This window comes from Botryllus schlosseri, chromosome 3, assembly GCF_051294905.1.
Source record: "Botryllus schlosseri isolate E-star chromosome 3, Bs_hap1, whole genome shotgun sequence".
Classification (NCBI taxonomy): domain Eukaryota; kingdom Metazoa; phylum Chordata; class Ascidiacea; order Stolidobranchia; family Styelidae; genus Botryllus; species Botryllus schlosseri.
Window position 1 is genome coordinate 38,319,152 of NC_137238.1, and position 23,574 is coordinate 38,342,725.

A 23,574-nucleotide genomic window follows, 5' to 3' on the forward strand; every position below is an offset into this window, starting at 1 on the left:
TTAAACCAAATAGGAAGACGGTAGAGCTCTTCTGTATCACAGCTACCTGGACAGGGAGTTATTAAATAACAGCTTATAACCAAAGTTGCCTACTTGCACTACTTACTCAAATGGTTATGATTTTAGACCACTTCTACTTGACAATTTTCAGTTTTTTTAAGAAAAGCTAGACCTAAAATATGTATAATTTTACTTACTGGGAAATTTTTACTTGCACGTGAGTGATGACAACTAGATGACCAGCTCTGAAACCCAGTGTCGAGTGGCTAATTCACCAAGTGTCGTATATCACAATCAGGGCCAGGGCCATACTCATTGAAACATTCATTTTTGAATTTCATAACGTAAAATTGATGCATTGCTTTTTTTAGTCATTTTTACGTTTCCAATGCCAAATTCACCGAGTGCAACCAATTGACACAAACACAATTTTGTCATCAGCACAACCTTGCGGTTCAAAAAAATGCTCGCTATGCATTTCGTGAAACGTTACTGATGCTTATCTGAACTAACTAACGACAGCACATCACTCATTTATAATCAGTAATCCGAGGAAGCATTTTGGATATGAGAGAAACAACATCTCCTCTCTCGATCCGATGACCAAATGTATATTGTACTTCGGTGCAGGAGAACTGCATGCCAGTGCCAGTAGCCTAGTGAAACAAGCCAAGCTTGGTGTTCTCATACTTAAGAGAATGAACTGATTTGATATTCTCATACTTAAGAGAATGAACTGATTTGATATTAACAGAACTTGTAATTATTTTGGAATCGAATTTGGAAAAAAAAAATGGTGTAGTCATAATTCTAACTCTAATCGATTTGAAAAACTAAGAAGATATAATTCAATTTTTAATCTAATTCAGAAATGCTATATATTTAGTAGTTATGCAACTCTGAATCCACACAGCAGGATAGCCATTTGCCACAAATTTAGAGCAACATTCATTCAGCGGCAACTATACTTTAAAACCTAACATTGTCATTCATGCGGACATCGAGTGTCATTGACTCGATCATGCCCCAACGAAGGCTATTGAATTTCAATAACCGTTTCTCCCAAACCATCTGCTACCACAACCAGGAAACATATATGGATAGGATATACTTCGAACCTCGCCTATACTTCGACAAGCAACAAACCTGTGCTAATCGGACCAACGCTTTCAAATCAACTAAACCGTGAAAGCGATAATCGAGGTAGCGATGGCCACCCAATATTCTACTTACCAAGTGATCATTGTCTACCGAACATAGCTAGCTTTGCAGACTTTTACAAACTAATGGATTTTTAAAATGCGCAACTGGAGGTACTAACAACCTTTAAAAATCCGCAACTAACCAACTAGAGCACAACGAACTAGATGCAATGCTGAAGTAACTCATTCATTTTTATTTAGTCGGAATCGGATCCGCTGAAATGGGAGGTGCTTCGTAACTTTGACATCCAAGGCTATACCCCTTCTTGGTATAACCACTGTTAGTAGCAATAACTCTGAGCTAGCAATAAATGCAAGGTAATCATACAACAGATCACTGGTATCACGATTCATTCCAAACGACAAGTGTTTTTAGTTGATCGGCAAATACTTCTCCAATGCGTAACTAAAACTAGAACTACTCACTTTTCAAAATACACAGCTAAAACTAAAACTACCGAAAAAAAAACAGTAGTTTGTAGACAGTCAGTCATCTAACTAGATTGCTAGTTTGTACAAGTCTGTAGCGATGAGATGTTATTATACTAATCCATCATTGATTATCATCCATAGATATCCGAACATACTTTGCCTTGCTGATGATTCTCAACAGATGGTCTACCACTAGTAAGTATGTAAGCTAATAAATATTGCACAGCCAACCATGTGTTGAAATATCCGTAAAGGGGGAGCTACGTGAAAAAGATAAACATGTTTGGGCATCTGTTTCCAGCGAAAGCTTGTACTTGACAACCATTGTTGTGGTTGCTATGGTGATGATCCTGAATGCAATGATAATGTTGATGAATGGTTGTCATGCATCATACTACAAGCGTTAGGTGGCCTGCAACCAGAAGAACTGTGGTTTTCTCAAATTCTACTTTAGTGGTCAGTAACGATGAAAAATAGGAAGGATATGTATGCTCATTGCTCAAGTATGGATAGAAGCAGTCAATTTTAAAACAATACAGAAAATTCAAAATGAGGGATTACTAAAGAATTCATGTGCCAAATATGAGAAGGCCTAGATACATTTCACTATCAATCCACTATGCATACAGTGCCCTGCTATAGTATAAATGATGTGGAAAGTTCAAATAAGTACCTTTTATCTATCACAAAGAATGCAATGCCCGTTCCACATCACATTGAAAACAATTTGGTATTTTCGACCGTACAATACCGATTTCATTGTGACAATGCTGTGAGTTGATCATGACTTCACATATATCTCATTTCTGCTAACGTGCGCAACTTTTTACTAAATGTTTTGTATGCTGCGATACGACCAATCATGTTGTCAAGGCTTCCACAGTGAAAATTAATATCGAAAATATAATTTCCGTTGACAAAAACACTGTAATTGGCAACTGGCAAGGAGTGTCAAATTTCATTACTTGAAAAAATCATCTCTCACTGCTCGACTCATTAGAATCAACGTAATACATATTCATATTCGAGTACACGAATCATTGAGCCCAGCCCCAAGTCACAGCAATAAAATCATACAGTAGGCATATTTGATTGTTGGTTGCTGAGTGAATCTCATGATTTCGTATAGGAACTATCCAGGGTTGATACATTGAGTAGGAAACACAGTGAAAACATACTTCTGGGTGTCATTAGCACTCAAGATTGATAGGAGAATAACAATTTAGAATCATGAAGACATTTCCACTGATAGTTGTGTATTTGATGACCATCGGATGAAATCATTTTGCTTCAAAGAATTGTTCTGCAAGAATGAGAAATTAGTCGCTCATAACAGGTTGTCTAACAGTAAACAAAATCATTTCTCTGTCAGAGGTCAGAGTTGATGATATCTAGTTCCATAGTAAATGTGTGATAGCATACTGCCCACATGGACAAACATCCAAAATAGTAGTTAGAAGGGTAACCCTAAAAGGAGGGACCGCGGAAACTGCGGAAAACGCGGAACTCGCGGAAACGGCCCCTAAAACGCGGAAACTGCGGAAAATGCGGGAAACCTCGATTCCTAAAGCGCTGAAACAAGAGGAAAACGCGGAACGCGGAACAGTCGGTCATTGACCTCTATAGATCACAAAGTAGCCACTAAAACGAGGAAACAGAGGAAAAGGCGGGACGCGGGACAGTCGGTCATTGACATTTGTGGATCTCATAGAGGAACTCTAAAGTCTAAAACGACGAAACTGCGGGACACCAATGTTAAAGTGAGGCGAAGTAGAACTCATAAATGGCAGAGAACTGTTGATGGCGCTTCTTAGTTTTACAATACAAAAATTTATAAACGTCAAAATAAATTGTTTTTTCCTTGGGAGAGACGGATTAGGGTTGGCGGAGGGGGTATATTAGGGTTACGTGAGGGGGATATTAGGGTTGAGGAGAGGGGAGATATTAGGGTTGGGGGAGACGGGGATGTTAGGGTTAGGAGGGTTAGGGTTAGGTTAGGATTAGGGTTAGGTTAGGGTTATGATTAGGGTTAGGGGGGGTGGGATATTAGGGTTAGGGGAGGTGGAATATTAGGGTTAGGGGAGGTGGGATATTAAGGTTAGGATTAGGGGAGGTGGGATATTAGGGTTAGGGGAGGTGGGATATTAGGGTTATGATTAGGGTTAGGTTAGGGTTAGGGGATGTGGGATATCATGTCCCTAACCCTCTTCTCCAACCCTAATATCACCCCTCTCCCCAACCCTAACATCCCCCTCTCTCCAACCCTATATCCCGCCTCCCCTAACATCACCCTCTCCCTCAACCCTAATATTCACGTCCCCTAACCCTAATATCCCACCTCACCTAACCCTAACCTAACCCTAATCATAACCCTAACCTAACCCCTAACCCTAAAATCTCACCTCCCCCAACCCTAATATCCCAACTCCCCTAACCCTAATATTCCACCTCCCCTAACCCTAATATCCCACCTCCCTTAACCCTAACCTAACCCTAATCATAACCCTAACCTAACCCTAACCCCTAACCCTAATATCCCACCTCCCCTAACCCTAATATTCCACCTCCCCTAACCCTAATATCCCACCTCCCCTAACCCTAATATCCCACCTCCCCCAACCCTAATATCCCACCTTCCCCAGCCCTAATATCCCACCTCCCCAACCCTAATATCCCACCTCGATGACCGACTGTCCCGCGTTCCGCTGTTTCCTCGTTTTAGTGCCTACTGTGTGATATATAAAGGTCAATGACCGACTGTTCCGCGTTCCGTGTTTCCCTCTATTTCAGCGCTTTAGGAATCGAGGTTTCCCGCTTTTTCCGCAGTTTCCGCGTTTTAGGGGCCGTTTCCGCGAGTTCCGCGTTTTCCGCAGTTTCCGCGTTCCCTCCTTTTAGGGTTACCCGTAGTTAGAACAATGCAACTATAATCGCATAATAGACACACCGACAGAACTAAGGTAAAATTTTACGATTTTAGCTCTGTTCAAGTAGGCTACTGCTAATGTAACTTGAGCTTTACTACACGACAAGTACAGCGCAGACATGAGTCTTAAATAGCTCATGATCCCATCAGCAATTCAAGAAACCCTCCTAGAGTAATTTCCGGATTATGAGCCAATAGAGGATATCCCGTTTCTTTTGATTAGAAGTAAAGCAACCAAAACAATCAAGCCACTATTCTTCCTGACCTATATAAAAAGGAAAAAAGTTGACCAAAAAAAAATCTACATTTCAACATAAACAACACCGGTCTATAAAAATTACTGACAAAATGCACTGGTTTCAGGCATGTTCAAGTCAGCTGATTTAAGCAATTAGAATCATTTATTAAAACACAAACAGGAAGTTATCACAATGAAAACAATCACTTGAGTCACGACATTTGCCTTGCTGGGTATTCACGTAAGTACATTTAAATTGGGTTTTCATAGCTACCGGTAGTCAAATATTTTTTTTTACTGATTACTCGTTCGCAATGATATGAATCATAATTTACTATCATTTTCATTAGTTCTAAATTCCCAAAGAATGCGATACATTAAACACTCGGTTATGTTAAGCCAGAACACATCAAAGATGAGATGTATTGTAGCAATTTTAACACAGAAGTACAAATATGGAAAGATAGCACACAGTTGAATAGAAAATGAATGGGTCTATGTCGGTGTAAGAGGCTATGAAACATTGGCAAGTCAAAGCATTGTCAACACTCGGTAAAAATTAGGAACCACTATTTTAATTAAAAAACTGGTTTATCCAGTATCTGGTAGTTAGAATGTGAAAATGACATGAACAGTGCACTTAAACATGGTGCATTATTTAGTTAATGTGATGGTTGAGCTCGTTTTTGCCTAAATTCTTTTACTAATTGCAGGATTGGTGGTGGTCTGGTGGAAGATTCAACGGCATATCATGTTGAATACCTTATCCAAGACACCACACTGATTTATATGTATACAAGTAACATGGTCTTAGAAAACCCACATTCACAACGATATGATGATGGGAAAGGTAACAGCAATGAGACGACAATTTGCTGTACCGCTTATGCACTAGTATTATTGTTAAATGTTAATTTATAGTTATTTGACTTAGATATATAAATTATATATTATTTTCTTGCCTCCTCCCCTCCCCCGCAGAAAAGGCATACAGGTTTGGAGTCCCTGACATGAACAAATGAGTCAACGCATATTCAGAACCAATTTAAACAAGCCGTTTTTGAGACTTTGTTAGGTGAATCGAAGTATAATACAGTATTACGTAGAGAGCATACATTACACACATACCGTACACGGTACGTCACTTCACTGTCTCTGTCTGCACAGTGCACACTGCTATGGTTCCTGTTGTCATGAAATGGGGAGGCATAAAATCATCATTGATATCGAAATTGCAGGAAGAAACCTATATTTTTGAACCCTCATCGTCAATTTTAAACTGCATTCAAAAGTGCACTTGCTTCGTACATAACCGTAGGTGGACGCGAAAACCTCAACTAAACGTTTACATTCTATACCTCAGCTAAAAAGTCGTCTCCCGGATACCATGGACTTGATCCCGGTTTGGAATCTTGTATTTTAAAAACCGGTCCTGAAATGCTTTACAAAAGTTGCACTCTAGCGTCAGCCCACGGATGCTTCAACAACCAGCAACCAGGCGTGACTATTGAATATGAAAGTATAGAATGTAAACGTTTACATTCTATAATGAAAGTATCGATAATGAAAGAGCTGCTTGTCCAGAACTACGCTGCAGGCTTATACAAACTATTGGATATTTAAAATGCGCAACTAGAACTAGAACCACACACTTTTCGAAATCCCAGATTAGAAGCAGTGGCGTAGTAGCATGGGCCAATGGCTATCGTTGAAAATGCACCCCCCCCCCCCACGTAGACTATACCGCAGCAAAATTTCGACGTAGTTCCATGTTCAAGCAATCTTTTCTATAAACATATTTACAAATAATATGCTGCGTCTCAGAAGTTCTATATTGCCTGAGAAAGAAGCCTTTCACCCTCTCAATTTAAGAAATACAATTTAAGAGCTATGGTCAGGGCAACGGAGCCACCCCGAAATAGCCGTCAAAATCTGAAAAATGGGCATTGTTCCGAATAATCGCTCAATACCATTGCCACTATAATAGTAAATTGCGCATTGTGTTGCGGCGTTCCGATTGTTCGGAACGATTTCGAACGGAGTGCTCGTTCCATTTGCCATGCTCACATTTTAATTAATTTGTGTTGTCGGAACCAGTGCGACACTATCGATTTCGATTGAGACCAGTTTGATTAAATTTTATCTCTCTGGTCGTCAGCTATAGGACAGTACCAATCACGCTGCTCTAGCAGGCGATGTACACTGTGCCCGCCGTGATTGGCAGTGACCTGATCAGTCGTGTTCGCGAATCATGAAAAAGACTCTTTATTTTCATCCAACCAAAATACATAACACACCGCAGTGGTGGGGTACAGAAAATATCCATGCACAGTATTCGGTGACTATATAAAGTGGTTCAGTAAAATTTGCTCGTATTTTTATTTGAATGCTGTATGGACACGTTTGACGACTGTCGGATAGCCAGTGAGATGCTAGTTCACACTACACGTTGAGCATACTTGATGCAGCATTGTGTTTTCTTGTATTCCTTCCTGATCACATATGATAGTTGTTCTTCGAGGACGCGCGTGTATAGTTGTGCGCTTTAGATTCCGAGGTGAGTCGTTAAAATTTGTGTGACCGCAATGGAACTGATACATAAACTTGACAATTTATTGCTTACTCAATCCTCATGTCTTCTATGAGAACACCAACTATTTGAGTAGCGATTTATCAATTGCACAACCAAGCCCGCATGAGGAGAATTCGATGTTGTAGTTGAGTCCTTGAACTCATCCAATATTTGGCCCACCCCGATTTTTTTCCAGCTAGGTCATTGGCTTATACTGTTGTTGTTGTTATTATCATTATTAGTCCGACATAGCAGTGATATTAGCTTGATAATGATCTCTGTATTTTCTGACATAACAAGGCAGTTGGATATATTATCTAATTCCAGCCTGGTTTTAATTAAAACTGATTGGCCTACACATCGGCCATCTCATTGTTCATTTTTTCAATTTCACGATAGAAAATGGTGTCTACCCAAATTATGTGAAAACTGCCTGAGTTGCCCCTGTTCACAAAGCCGGAGATAGAACTAATGTCACCAACTACCGACCTATCTGTCCTACCGTACATTGGAATTGTGTTCGAAATTGCTCCTCGCCCGCCTATTTTTGTTTCTCCACAACAATTCGGCTTCCGCAAACAGCATCAAACCTCGCATATGCCCTGCTAACAGTGGCTGAACAGTAGTATGACATCTTGGAGAAACGAAGTGTGGGGTGTAGCATTTTTCTTGACCAAAAAAGCGTTTGACTGCGTCGATCACAGTATTCTTCTCTCAAAATTGGCGCGCTACGGGTTCCGGGGTCCACAATTAGAGCTCATGAAAAGCTACCTGACTGGAAGATATATCAAATGCTTTCGATATCCAACACTTGTCCTCCCCCACCTCTGTTACTTGTGGTGTTCCGCGGGGCCCTGTTCTTGGACCGGTCCTTTTTAGGTTATATGTCAATGATATCTTTGAAACCTCATCATTGAATACCACTCTGTTCGCTGACGACACTCACCTCCTATCTCACGCACCTACTATACCGCAAGCTTGAATGCCGTCACCCGTGATCAAATGCCCAAAGTGCTGGAGTGGACGTCCCATAATAGCCTTCGGATTAACGCTACGAAATCACAATTACTGGTCGTGAACTCCTGCGATAACCTAACCGTTGACATCGCTGGCCAACCAATTTCCAACACTATAAATGCCAAATACTTTAGTGTTTTACTGGATTTGGACATGTCCTGGAAGAGTCACATACAATCCCTCAAACCACAACTATCGAAGGTGTGTGGTCTATTTTGCCGCCTTAGCTACACTCTGCCAGTCAGCGTGCTGTTGATACTCTTTCAACACTCGGATTCCTATCAAAGTTCCTATACGGAATTCTTTGTTGGGGTGCTGCCTGCAAGAATACAATGGGGCTGTTCCACTTCATTTTGAACACGCGGTGGCGACAAAGGTAACTCGACCCAAATCTGTTTTGTTGCCTTATGCTTTACTATGGGAATGGACTAAACATGGACCGAATTTCGTCTCTTGGCGTACAACGAGGATGGTGAAAGCATAGTGTCCTATATGGTGTCGACACAAGCAAATCGCACGGTTCAATGAAATTGTATCACGTCACAGTTTCCATTTGGCTACAGGCAATTTGACGGTGATTTTTGATCGACTTGCCGAGCATCAAATTTGATAAAACGGGTATCAATCGAAAGCCGCCGCCGTACTGATTACGAAAATATAAATTTTATTCCGCTCGCGGCCCTGGAACCCCCACAATCAGCCTCTAATTTTTCATTGTTATGGAGATTGGCATTGGGACGCAACAATGCTGTCTGGCGAAACGACAGACGCAACAATACTGTCTGGCTCCCTTTTTCTCGAGCACCTGTCTCGTTTCGCTAGACAGCATTGTTGCGTCCCAATGCCAATCTCCATAACAATGAAAAATTAGAGGCTGATTGTGGGGGTTCCAGGGCCGCGAGCGGAATAAAATTTATATTTTCGTAATCAGTACGGCGGCAGCTTTCGATTGATACCCGTTTTATCAAATTTGATGCTCGGCAAGTCGGACAAAAATCACCGTCAAATTGCCTGTAGCCAAATGGAAACTGTGACGTGATACAATTTCATTGAACCGTGCGATTTGCTTGTGTCGACACCATATAGGACACTATGGTGAAAGTATCCATATCAATATAAATCATCCATATGGATATCAAATAACTGTTAGCCGACGAAAATGAGGCTATTTCTTGGCGTCTTGTCCTCGTGCTGGACATTGGCACCTGGCAGGTTGCAGCTTACCGGTACATTGCTGTAAATTTTCCGAGAGTCGCTGATATGGCAAGTGTTATATGACTCATTGTGTAAGGATGACGGTCATTTGAGCGCAGAAGATGCATCAATTAGAAACAAAAAGTTATCAGGAGGATGGGTTCCGTTTACGAAGAAGAGGTATGGATGCCTGGGGTTACCGGTGAACTCGGCCTATGACGAACTCGGCCTATTGAACTCGGCCCATGACGAACTCGGCCTATGACCAACTCGGCCTATGACCAACTCGACGAACTCGGCCTATGACGAACTCGGCCTATGACCAACTCGGCCCATGGTGAATTTGTTAATAAAAATTATTATAAATGTCGTGAATTGTATTAATTGTGTGGAGACAATGGTGAATTGGTGGTGATGGACATGTCGTATGAATGTTATTACCACTGGGGGCAGTATCGTCAAGGAATAGGGCCTAGACAGAAAAAAAAACTCGCACCAACTCAACTATTAATGTGAATTATATTACGATAATTATACTATTATCAAGTGATTAGGAGGTTAGGGTTGGGGTTATGATTAGAGTTAGGTTAGGGTTAGGATTAGGGTTAGGTTAGGGTTATGATTATGATTAGGTTAGGATTAGGATTAGGGTTAGGTTAGGGTTAGGATAAGGGTTATGATTAGAGTTAGGTTAGGATTAGGGTTAGATTAGGATTAGGTTAGGGTTATGATTAGGGTTAGGATTAGGGTTATGATTAGGGTTAGGTTAGGGTTAGGATTAGGGTTATGATTAGAGTTAGGTTAGGATTAGGGTTAGATTAGGATTAGGTTAGGGTTATGATTAGGGTTAGGTTAGGGTTAGGGTTAGGGACAGACAGATCTGACTTTAGATTCATACAACTTGCCCACGTGTTATGACGGCGGCAAGTAAAACTTCCAATTCCGAGAACTGCAAAACTGCCCCCCCCCCCAGTGGGAATAGCATTCGTACGACATGTCCATCACTCCCAAATTAACCATTTTCTCCGACAAATAATACGATTTACGACGTTTATAATCATTAATACTAAGAAATTCCCCACGGGCCGAGTTGGTCATAGGCCGAGTTCGTCATGGGCCGAGTTCGTCATAGGCTGCGGTGGTCGTGGGCCGAGTTCGTCATAGGCCGAGTTCGTCATGGGCCGAGTTCACTGGCAATCCCCACGTGTTATGACGGCGGCAAGTAAAACTTCCAATTCCGAGAACTGCAATACTGCCCTCCCCCCAGCATTCGTACGACATGTCCATCACTCCCAAATTAACCATTTTCTCCGACAAATAATACAATTTACGACGTTTATAATCATTAATACTAAGAAATTCCCCACGGGCCGAGTTCGTCATGGGCCGAGTTCAATAGGCCGAGTTCGTCATGGGCCGAGTTCACTGGTAATCATGCCTGGTCCTCTCCTGGAAAAGTAGTCTGCATAATATCATTTCACCAGCATGATTTATCCTGCTTCCGTTGCAGTAAATCAGTACCCCCCATGAGTGTTGTGTGTTGTGGAAAATTATGCTATGTACATTGTACATTTGCTGCTGTGAGGTCCTACAACATATAAAAATCATGCGTTTGAATGACAATGAAGCTGATGAAAATTCAGTCAAGGCAGCCTCATCTATTCTGTTTTCAATGAAAGAGGTTTCAGAAGAGACGTCAGTGTCAAAAGCTGTTGGAAAAGAATAGACCGTACAAGTCATTAGTCACGGCATCTTGTTCTGACAATTCAACAATTCGGAAAAGGGGATAGCTGAATCTACAGAGAATCACCCGTTATTGAAAGAAGAATACTCTATAGTTGATAGTGTAAAGCAACCATCATTCCAATTATAAATCCTGAACACTCAGCACTGTCGGATATTGAAAGCATGGCGTCATTTGTGTACTTCCAACTGAAAGACTTGGCAATCAGGCTTAGTTGTAAGACAACTATCTCATATTACCGGTACTTCAACAAAACAGGACTATTGTCGGTTGCTCACTACATGGACTCTTATTATACGTATCTGATTATCTGATACCTATTATGTTGGTAGCACAACGAACTTTGCTACAACCTTCAAGATTTTCAAGTACAAACTCGATGATCAAAAATGACCAAGGCTTAAGCTCATATTTGTGTGTTACAATTCCTGGATATGGTAATGCTATTTGTATCAATTTGGTTTACACCACAGTATTTTGCTTTTTGTCTCAGTCCCATACATGGGTTTCTCAAATAGCAGGTTGACATTCCTTCTTCCTAAGAATTATGTTAATGTGTAATAATGAGCATGCATAAATCCGTTGCTTAGAATGTTATAATCCAATGTTTATGTGCTTGCCATACTATCTATTTTCGGGTCGGGCAAAAATATATTCGAGAACCTTTGCTTTATAGACTATATATATACGCTTTGCTACTTCAGTTTATAACCGTTCCATTTTATTCAACAAAATAACGGTAACAATACAACTGGTACATCCTTTAATTGTCAATGATCAGAGAGGATGAGATCTATAGTTGATATTATTAGTATTATAACTGCTACAATACTACTGGTACACTGTTTAATTGTAAATCATCAGAAAGGATGAGATCTAGTTGGTATTATTTGTATTTTATCATTTAAAACCAACAGATAGTGATGAGATTGAAGAATAGGAAAGTATTGGAAGGACATTAAGTCTTTCAACCAGACAGCTATTTGGTTAAGATAATAATATATCTAGAAAGGGTTTGTGTTGAACCCAGTCCAACCTGGTGTAGTATTGGGCGCTAAATGGCGAAAATGATAATGATATAACCATTGCAGTTGGTGATAAGAATTATAGAATCATAATTTCAGCACTTCCATCACGAAGACAAGACGGCAAGAAATAGCATCATTTCGTCATCTAACAGCTATTTGATATCCATATGGATGATTTAAGTTGATATGGATACTTTCACCATCCTCGTTGTACGTCAAGAGACGAAATTAGGTCGATGCTTAGTCCAGTCCCATAGTAAAATATATAGCAACAAAAAACAGATTTGGGTCGAGTTACCTTTGTCGCCACCGCGTGTTCAAAATGAAGTGGAACAGCCCCATTGACCCACTGCAAAAGCTTCAACATCGGATCATACGTATCATAGCCAAAGCCCCACTGGGGCCTGGGTGTGCAACTGATAAATCGCTTCTCAAAAGATTTGGTGTTCTAATCATAGAAGACAACCCAAGCTAGAAATTGCCAAGGTTTTGTATCAGTTCCATTGCGGTCAATGTCCCTCAAATTTCAACGACTACTTCCCCTCGGAGACAAAAGTACAGCACACCCACGTCAACGAAGAACAACTACCATATGATCAGGACCGAACACAAGAAAACGCATTGCCCTTTCACGTATGCCGGACCCCAATTGTGGAACAGAATCTCCCCGGCGATCCGGCAGTCGTCGAGCATGTCTGCATTCAAGTCGAAATACAAGCAATTTCATCTAAATGAATACTAGCCAGTCTTCAGGACTACCGGACCACGACCTAACTTCGACCTCGCCCTCCGCCACATGCCACCTCATTTTGTCGCTTGCGTATTATATTTTCTGCATTACTTTTCATTTAGTGTGCATGCCTTTTATTTACTTCGCCTAGGCTAAGGAGGGTGTCTACTCCAAGTTGTTTCGACACCTTCCTATCTTTTCATTGTATCGCAGTCTTGGAATGTTTTGAAACGATGAAAATATTAATAAACCTGATTTATTGATTGTTCGTTGTCAATGATATATATATATATTGTCGTCTCTTTTCTTTCAAGGATTTATATGTAAAGACGTTGCAAAGCTGTATGAACAACTAACCAACAACATAGGTGAGGAGGGACCTACATAAACCTACGATGGTAGGAAATTGCTGCATGCGATTCTCCAATGCTACGTATGATCAAACAGAGAACGGAGTCGGTCTTCAACTTGGCAGTTGGCATTATATAGACGTGTCTGTAGATCGAGCATAGGTGTACGTGGCGATATGTTGCATTATGGGTGTGTGACGTCACGCACCGGCGAAGTCATTTTGCCGTAAGCGTCGGCCTCGGCGTTTCCTGATTCGTGGCAATGGCTGCAGCGTAGCAGGTGGTTCGGATACGTTGTTGTTTCACAAGGTAGCTTCAGGTCGCCTTTGAAAACCAACAAATTAGACGAGATGACTTTGTCATGATGAACTAGAATATTACGCGCCCCATGCGCTACAATTGATATACCGAGCACTGCTGCGTTTACGTTAAAATGCTTAACGACGGAATATAGGTGCAGTGACGAGTGTGGCGCCGATTCCTTAATTATTGCTGCCTCTGTCTCCTTGATGGTGCTGTATATCAGGGCTACTGAACTGGCGGACAGCTGTCCTAATTCGGACCTTTGCAGTGTTGAATTCACACCTTATTTTGTAAGTTTGTGAAATAGAATAACAAGATCAAATCCACTACCGTTGTTTGCAAAAACAAAGTGCCACCAAATACCAAGTTGCTCATGCAGCTGTGAGCAACAGAAGAGTGAATGAATCTTGCTTATTTCTTGTAGTATACCCTGTTGCATATGACTGTTCTGTTTTTATTTCATACAACGGACTTGAGCAAATTTAAAACTTTTGCCACTTCCACTTGACCTTTGCTAGGACCTTAGCTAAAATATGAGTAGCCCTGGTGTGTAGAAATTAAATATTATTTTTGCACCGTTCAAGGTGCATTTTACGGGCTCATCTTGACAAAAAATTGGCTACCAAATATTTTGAAATTGCCTTTTCAACGCCGACTGCATTACAGATTTCTTGGGTTAGTTAGATACCGTGAAAGCACATCATCACTGGCCTGACGATGTCCCAGAACCCAATCGTCAGTAAAGCAGAAGATGCTGCTGATAACGTAAGATATGATTATGAATATGTGTGATTTTGAACCAACTGATCCGAGAATAGATCACCTCAGAAGGTCATAATTATCCTAACCCTACATTGGAAATAACATTGGTGAAATTTATGGTTAGACATATGCTATACTGTGATGAAGAATGAGTGAGCTTCAGATTGCTACATTTTCATATATTCGTTCTCGGTACCAGTGTGGCGTATGTATAAGATTGAATAATATATTCATTAGGGCTGTTCAAAAATAACCTTTTTTCCCGAATCTTGCTGATTACTTGATTAAATCATTAGGTTGCCTTAAAAACGACGCACACCAAATTTGAATTCATTCCAACCAATATTCGCGGATTTCGTACAGTTTGAAAATTTTGAATTTGCCTAAAAATGCAGAAAATTTTTTTTTCGAATTTTTCTGCCAACCTCATGAAATTGTTGCGCTGTCTTCAAAAATATGCAAAACAAATTTGACTTAATTCGTAGCCATAGAAGTGGAGTTATTTCAGCATTTCTTTGATAATTCTGGGATTTTCCTTGATTGGTCGATCATCCCAGAATTATCATCAAAAAACCCGAATAACTCCGCTTCTGCAGCTTGGAATTAGTCAAATTTGTTTTCCATCGTTTTTGAAGACAGCGCAACAATTTCATGACGTTTAAAGAAAAATTTGAATTTTTTTTTATTATTTTTAGGCGAATTCAAAATTTTCAAACTCCGCGAATATTGGTTAGAATGAATTCAAATTTGGTGTTCGTCGTTTTTTAGGGCAACGTAACGATTTAATCAAGTAACCAGCAAGATTCAGGAAAAAGGGTTATTTTTGAACAGCCCTAATATTTATGTTGAAATATTCTCAGTTGACACTTTATATTAATAACTGGTATGATAGATAATTATTAAGAACTTTGTATCTCAAGAGTCATATAGGCTATCTATATTTTGACTGAACGCCAGCATTGAATGTCTGATTCGTGCCTGGCAGAAATTTCTGTAGTATCCCATGCAATAATGAAGAATTGAATCACGACTGATGGACCCAATTTGAAAAAAATGCTTTCTGTTGCAATCTTGGACCATGTTCTGAAACTGAATATTTCACTCTAACAGGTCCTGCGGAAAACTAAGTTTATCTTGCCACATCTCGGACGTTTCTGCCTCGTGTCTACCTTTGTAGAGGATGGAATTCGGATGTGGATGCAATGGGGCGAGCAGAGAGATTACATTGCCAAGTAACCACTGGATTTTATATTCTGCTCAACTGGAACTATAGAACCACTCACTTTTTAAAACCGGCAACTAGAGCTAGAACTAGACACTAGACCAGTGGTTCTTAACCTTTTACATATCGTTACCACTAAGAATAAAATGACTGGATGCAATTACCCCTTTTGAAAAAATGACCAATTACAGCTTGCACTCAATTAATTGTAAAACAGCACAAAGATGACGTCATAATGTACACTGAAATGCATGTTAAAAAGATTGAATCAATGGGATCCGGCGGTTGCTGTTTTCGTGTTATCGTGTGGTCAGAACTATACAAAGGGTAGGATAATGAACAGCATCTGATGCAATTGCCAATCGCAAACTTATTTCGTTCTGATAGATACCATTGCGGAAAAGCCTACTTCACAGCATTCAATTAGAAAGTTCAATGCCATCATGTCAAAGATTGGTTATTCATTTTGAAGGTGAACCCGAGGGGCATTTTGATGATTTCAGACTTAATTTTACAGACTAGGCTAGACCACTACACTTCAATACTAATAACTAGCCTATATTTCTACGATATTGTTACTGCATTGTTGGTGTAAATCTAAGCTTACACGCCCCTCGTCTTTCAATTTGACACCATGCACCACAATATATGATCCTCACTACTGCAAAATGAATTGGACTTACCAAGCACTATACTAAACTACTTCGGCCCTGTCATTCCTAATCACTACGGTAATGGTTACTATGATATCACAGCAGGGATGGTGTGTTAAGTGAAACGAACTATATAAGCTCGCAAAAATATAGGTTAGCTTACATTAATATTTATGTTTGAAAATTTTTCAGTACACCGTTGCAAGTTTATCAAAAACTTCAATTCGAATTACCCATAAAGAATTGGTAAATTACTCCCAGGTTAAGAACCACTGTACTAGACATTACCGTTACTAGATTCCTTTTCGAAGTGGCTCATCAATTTTTATTTCATCGGATATTGGAGATAGTACCGGCGTTTCATAAGTATTGGGATTCCAGTTGAAATTGGAGTGGTTTCTACCCCCAAATCCACCCCCTGCCTACGCCACTGTAAGTAGGGATGACTCTGAGCTAGCAATAATTGCAAGAACATGGCACAACGCTAGAGCGGTATCACTATTCTCGGCAAACAACAACACGTGTTATAGTTGTTCGGCAACCAAATTTTTCGAATGCTTAACTAGAACTATTCACTCTGGAAATTGCACCTAGAACTCGAAATAACAACCTTGAAAAATCCGCAACTGGAACTTACTAACTTTGTAAATTGAGATCTAGAACTACTTTTAAAAATACTAGAACTAGTAACTTATCTAATTCTGCAACTATAAACAGAACGACTCAAAAAACAGTAGTTAGGTAACCGTCAACAACTAGATGGATATTCTTATTCGATGTCGTATTTTGCCCAACAATCATCTGATCCATTTACTTGATTGTATTGCAGTACATGGAGCTGTGGAGCATTCCTAGGGGCAATGTTTGTCTTGATCAACATGATAGGCCAAATTGGTGCTTGTGTTGGAGTGCTTATCCGGAAACAGGTTCTTGCTCTATTCTAGTTTGTATATTTTCCTTGCTATTTTATAGCCGACCTCATTTCAGGTGCCAGTGATGTGTGGGGCGCTGTTTTTCATCATTGGACTGCAAACAATTGCTTACAGCATATTGTGGGACATTAAATTTCTTGCCAGGTATGATCAATCTTCATTTGAATGGTGTCCTTCCAACATTACCAACCGAATTGCCATATGCCTTACAAATCTGTCATTAGTTCGCTTTGTTTAGTGCAGGGGTCTCCAACACGCGGCCCGCGAGGTCCTATTTTGCGGCCCGCGACCTGATTTGAAAAAAAATTCAGAAAAACGCTTAGTAAATCATGTTGAAACGCTAAAATTGATTTCAGTTGAAACATAATGTTGTTGTTTTTCAAAGTGAGCCATTCTATGTGCCCACTATCACTATTACTCACTAGTTGCTACGGCTTCGGCATGGTAATATCATTCCATGGATGAAGAATTTGCTGGTACGAATGGGCATATTGCCTTGACGTGCAATGGCCCACCACTGCCAAGACCGAGACGCCTGCAAAACGACTTCGGGCGCTCCAAAAGACCATGCTTTACGAGGAGATAGTTGTCTAGCAAGTAGGCCTACCGTGTATAGCTAACCCCAATATTGATTCTTCAATCCATGGGTGGCCAATCTGCAGCAGTAGAAGGAAAATTATGCGGCTGTCGACACTTGTAATAACAACCCTAAGTTTTCGCAGATACCCCCTACATCAGCTGTATCTGGGAATCTGATCACATATGCCGAGAAAGGATAAATATTTTATAGTAATATGTGAAACTATACTAATATTTATTGACGAAATTCACTCATGAACATGTAAAATTTTTCGCGCTTCGCGCGACTACAGATTGGTTCTCTGTGGCTCTTTACAACATAACTACTAACGATTTGGTGCGCATAGTAAGCCGATATGTATATATAGATTAGTTCGTAGTGTACCGGCAATGGACATGGACATGATAACGTGGGTATTTGGCCCCAGCTAGTTTATCACGACTAACCACCGGTATGCGGCCGCAGGCTACATGAGTACGCGAAATGCGGCCGTGAATTACAAAAATGTTGGCCACCCCTGTTTTAGCGACTAAAGAGTGTTGTCATTGTCAGGTATCGTGTACAGCTCATAGTCCAAAATATAATGACATTGATGATCATGATACTTTTTGTTGTATTTGTGTTTGTTCAATAAAATATTAGTTCTTTTGTGGTGACTATAACCGTCGCCTATGTTAGAAAGCACAGCGTTGTAATAACGTAGAGTTATCAGACGTGGTTGTTGAACTGCGTTGCCTACTTTTATATCGATATTGATGTCATGCGGCCCGCGGCCTCCAGGAATTTTGAAAAGTGGCCCGCGACCTATTTTGAGTTGGCGACCCCTGGTTTAGTGTATGGTGTTTTTACATTCAATACATTAATTGGCTCGTTTTTGACTCACTAAGAAAACGTGTGATGTTATCATGTCACCCACGATGGCTACTTTAAATGGCTCTGTTCGCCGATTCCTAACACTAAAGAGTTTGGTAACCCGCACTTTATTTCTAGTTCATCTTTTACAGGAATCTGGCTCTCGTCGGAGCCGTTCTCCTACTGCTCGCCGAAAGCAAAGCGGAATCGCGATCGTTGTTTGCCGGCGTCCCTCAACTGGACCAGAACACGCCAAAGTCATACATGCAGCTGAGCGGACGGGTGCTGCTGGTTCTCATGTTCATGACGCTGCTGCATTTCACTTTCAATCCCGTCGACGTAAGTGAGCGGTGGTTGTTTGGCGGTGTCGCATGGGCGTGGGAGACACACTAATGGTCGGATCGACATCTAATAATCAGAGTTGGACAACTAGGAAATTTTCGTCTTCCAAAAATTAGATTTGAAATTAGAATGGATAGCCACACCATTTTTCCCAATTAGATTACTATTAGAATGATGGCTTGTAGCACAGTTATTTTCAAATTAGATTTGAATTCAAATGATAGCTACGCATCATTTCTACAACTTGGATAAGGATTAGAATGTCTGGATATGCGAGGACTTTGAAATTGAATTCAATTTCAAAGTCGAAAGAAATACAAAAATGAAATTGGCTTCATATCGAATCAGCGTTCATTCTAACAAACACGAAAGTGGCAAATGCAGAGGGGGCAAAGTAGTCGTTGCTGGTACTCGAGTTGAGTGGAAGTAGAAATAAAATTTCTACTCAAGTACAATTAGAAGTGGCGATTCTGAAGTAAGTGAGAGAATGCCAGGGTTCTAACCTTACCGCCGCTAACCATGTTCAACATGTGTTATGAGGCATTTTTTGTGAGCGCAAAATGTGTATGCGTGTATTGGAATAGGAATTTATTCCAGGTCATCACCCTCACTCCAATAATGTTTTGCGAACGTATATTAATCAATTGAATAGTATATTCATATTGAAATGAACCTGAATATTTTCGGCGCGAAGCTGTGATCAACTGAATTTCCTGTAGTGCCTCGCGTGATTTCACTCCAATCCTTAGGTGTTGCTCTGTGTATAGTCCAAATTTCATATTTGAAAATTCTCTTATCGACAGTGGTAGCCTTTCATGCCATCACACCATCCGTCCTGATCGCTAGTATTCTGGTTGCATTTTGTGATATGATGATAAGGGGGGCGCGAAATAAAGACGGCGTGTCTGAAAAAGGTTGATCTAGTTGTCCGCTACTAATATTATGTAATTATCCAAGTAAAATGGCATACGTCTGTACCAATGTTCCCTCTGAACTGCGCAATGCTGACACGGTCTCTGCGCACAGAAAATCGAAGCTACGCACAGAAAATCTGAAGTGATGACCTTTTTTTAGTCGTTACGCACTGTTGTCCAAGGGACCGCGCAGTGAGTTGGCGAGTGCGCGCAGACTCGTCAAAAATTAGAGGAACATTGGTCTGTACACAGTGCTTGGTCCGTTTAGTACAATACAGTTCTCCAAAGCTTCGATAGAATCGATAGCATAGAAACATTTGGCAAGTTTGACTGGGTTCGGATTACCAGCATTTGACTCTATTCGCTCTGATGAAACAACTAGAACGATCAATGGCCAGGTCTGCTAACCCGAATTATCTAGTTGTCCAAGTCTGCTAACAGTAACATATGTTTTTGCAGCTCATCCAGAACTTGATTGGGTCTGGCTTGATGTTGTTGGTTGGCGTTGGTTACAAGACAAAGTTGAGCGCGATGGTGTTGGTGGTCTGGTTGTTCGCGATCAACGTTTATCAGAATCAGTTTTGGAGATACGCTTCCACCAGAGCCATGCACGATTTCCTCAAGTATGACTTCTTCCAGACCATGTCTGTGATCGGCGGACTCATGTTGGTCGTCGCTCTCGGTCCCGGCGGGGTTAGCGTTGATGAACGGAAGAAGCTTTATTAAGAACCTACCGACCAGACCTCGTCAATTGAAGCCTCGCTGGGAGTATTCGCGCGGCCTATCAGCTCTCTTTGTATCGTGGGAGCTCTCGGTTAGGGCTGGGCAGTATCTAGTACCCGAGTGACTCGATTCGGAATTGCGTGTTAGGCTTTGAGGCAAGTATCACTTATCCCGGCAATATGAATGTGGAATATTCCAGCATAAACCTCTTGCGCAACCACGAAGAATAGAATGCCAGTTCTACATCACATGAAAGACGATTTTTTTACCATACATACTTGACTCGTTTGTGACAATGGTCTGCGTTCATAATGACATCACATTATTTCCAATAACGTTTGTAGCTTAAACTGCTTCAGGAGTTTCCAACCTAGTCGCAACCCCTGCGCTACAAGTTTGGTATGCTGCCATATGACTAATCGAGGTTTACAATCTCCACAGTGGAAATTAGTATTGATAACTAAAATTCTAGTTGATGAATTAACCCTTGGTGACGAGGGGCGTATCGTTTCTGTACTTGGAAAATCGTCTCCCTCTCGACTCTAATGATTAGAATTAATACAAGAATCGGATTCGAGTACTAGATTCATGGTGCCCAGCCCATTCTATGAGGTCTCTTTGTATCGCAAAAGCTCTTGGTGATGGAAATGTCTGTTTAGTTAATCGATTTTGCCTTTCCCTGTCCGCGTCTAGAAGTCTTGTCAGTAGCGAGTGTGACTGTCGACCGAAGCTGCTATTTTTTCAGAGTTTATACAAAAAGTCTATCTTTCCTGTTAGCTGCAGCTGCCATATCAATGGTTTGCACAATATGTCTGTCTTTGACGCGGTGGCTATCGAACAGATTGTCTTTTTTTGCGACTGCCGCTGGGCTAACTTGTTATGGAATGTGCATTAAATCTTTTCTGCTTCATAGCATGTCTGGTGGAGTGATCATATTACCCGAATTATAACCAATCTCTGCCGATTGTGCTACGGGTTTAGGCGGCATGGTCGATGTTGTCGGTGATATGAATTGTGCTGAAAAATTCAAATCTTGAAATATGATTCGCCTTGCTGTTCGCTGCGGCACTGAACTATTTTGTAGGTGGTTGCTATGCTTTTGACTGCGCTTGGCGGCAGGCACCATTATATTCTACAAGATGGGTTATATGCGAGCGGTTTCAATAGGAGTACGCAGGGCAATAAGATAGTGTAGTTAGCAGAAGAGAAGATGATTCAATCCATTATGGTGCAGTTCGTGCTCGAATCTGGAGATGTGAGGGGGCAGAGACAAGCCAATGAATATTTCGGTATCCAGTTTCAGAACTAATTTGTATTGTTCAACTCCGAATCCAGTAATTACCGAAATTTGTTCAAAAGTCTAATTAGCGGAGGTGGTCAAAGTAGTCAAGAAAGCTACTCTAGTAGAAGTAACGACGCAAAAATTTACTCAAGTACGAGTGGAAGTATTTCTTCCATAAGCAATCTTAAACTACTTGAAGTAGTAGTAGAATTTGCTGGCTTTAAATCTACTCAAGTAAGTAAGTAGTTGTGAAAACGGTCATGGTTCGCATGGACTTCCAAAAGCTGCAAATTGAGCTATGCGGATGGCGCAGAGAGCTTCATGTACATTGCATATTGAAGCATCCCAGAAGGTATAAATTTCCGACAGCATGAGCATTCGACCGCATCATGAGATGCAAATGATAGTTTTGCTATGGGAATGAGATACTAATCTTTTGTTTAATCGAACATCCCGTTTTAGAAAATGTCATGGCATTTTCCCTCACGCAAATTACGGCCTTTAGTGTATATTGGAAGCGCAATACGGAGGAGTTGTATGGATACGATTATAAAAAATATGGGGTAACGTAAACTGTCATATAGAGTAATTGGTTTTTAGGAAAATAGACGGCGATGCTACACTTGCTTTTAAACTTATACATATGTATGTTGTCCAGATAAAAGAACTGAAACTAATTAGAACTCTGAGTAATGACACTGCTAATTGAACGAGAAATACCAATACTACATCAGACAACCGGAAAATGTATTTTATGTTTTTTGTCGAGACAGTTTTAACGGTGGTGTGCTAAACAGATCTAACGCTCAAAAAGTCCGAGCCCACTTTTCCAGATTAGGACACGCCATAGGCTGCTAGATTACGATATGATGGGTAGGCTAAATATTAGATTGCAAAACGGTTGTTTCAAACGTTATGATGGACCATATTCACTGTGATGAAATATGTCATATGGGCGACAATGCGGTGCAATGCAACCTGCAAGCCAGTGTTGGGATCAAGTCACTATCTTCGAGTCACGAGTCATCTCGAGTCATTGCACATTTTGACTCGAGTCAAGTCAAGTCAATCGATTTTCGAAGGTGACTCGAGTCAAGTCAAGTCACTCGTTTTTTGGAGGTGACTCGAGTCAAGTCGAGTCAAGTCAAGTCAAGTCACGAGTCAAGTCACAATTCAAGTCAAATTGAATTTTCGAAGTATGAGTAATGATTCAAAGTCAATGCATTTTGCTAGCTGTGTGAATGACAGATTGATTGGTGATATACCTTGAATCAAATAACGAGTATTAAGTTAAATATACGTGCAAAAAAGCGTTGTATCGCTCTGGCACGCTGAGAGCTGCAAATAAAATACGTGAGCCAAAATAGTGGTTCGAATACGAAGCGCCGAGAAGTTAAAACAAATTGATATGGTACAATACACTGCCCATCCACACATCCGTGAGATTTCAAACGCATAAACTATATTCGTTCGATTCAAATCATACAAGAGTCGTCTAACAAACAGAGATACGTTGCTATTAGATTATTCTACAGCTAGTACTTAAACGTCATCTGTGATAATTTCGTTTTCGATCCAT

General features: G+C 40.6%; 1 protein-coding gene and 1 long non-coding RNA gene across 4 annotated transcripts in view; both read left to right on the forward strand.

Moving 5' to 3' along the window:
* LOC145435258 (uncharacterized) overlaps positions 1 to 4,236 on the forward strand; it is a 39,300-nt gene extending 35,064 nt beyond the window's left edge. Inside the window, exon 2 of the long non-coding RNA XR_013913766.1 lies at positions 3,092 to 4,236. This is a non-coding gene — a long non-coding RNA (uncharacterized LOC145435258). The remainder of the gene's footprint in view (positions 1 to 3,091) is intronic.
* LOC145435216 (surfeit locus protein 4-like) overlaps positions 1 to 23,574 on the forward strand; it is an 86,953-nt gene that overhangs the window by 54,898 nt on the left and 8,481 nt on the right. For 2 of the 3 annotated variants that reach the window (XM_080312549.1, XM_080312550.1), the window contains exons 2-7: positions 14,398 to 14,498; positions 15,606 to 15,727; positions 17,200 to 17,296; positions 17,358 to 17,446; positions 18,887 to 19,073; positions 20,450 to 21,623. In XM_080312549.1, the coding sequence (XP_080168675.1) occupies positions 14,451 to 14,498; positions 15,606 to 15,727; positions 17,200 to 17,296; positions 17,358 to 17,446; positions 18,887 to 19,073; positions 20,450 to 20,716 (810 nt within the window). In that variant the 5' untranslated portion in view covers positions 14,398 to 14,450 and the 3' untranslated portion in view covers positions 20,717 to 21,623. Of the gene's footprint in view, positions 1 to 14,397; positions 14,499 to 15,605; positions 15,728 to 17,199; positions 17,297 to 17,357; positions 17,447 to 18,886; positions 19,074 to 20,449; positions 21,624 to 23,574 lie in introns of those variants that run through there. The other variant, XM_080312551.1, reaches the window with a different exon arrangement.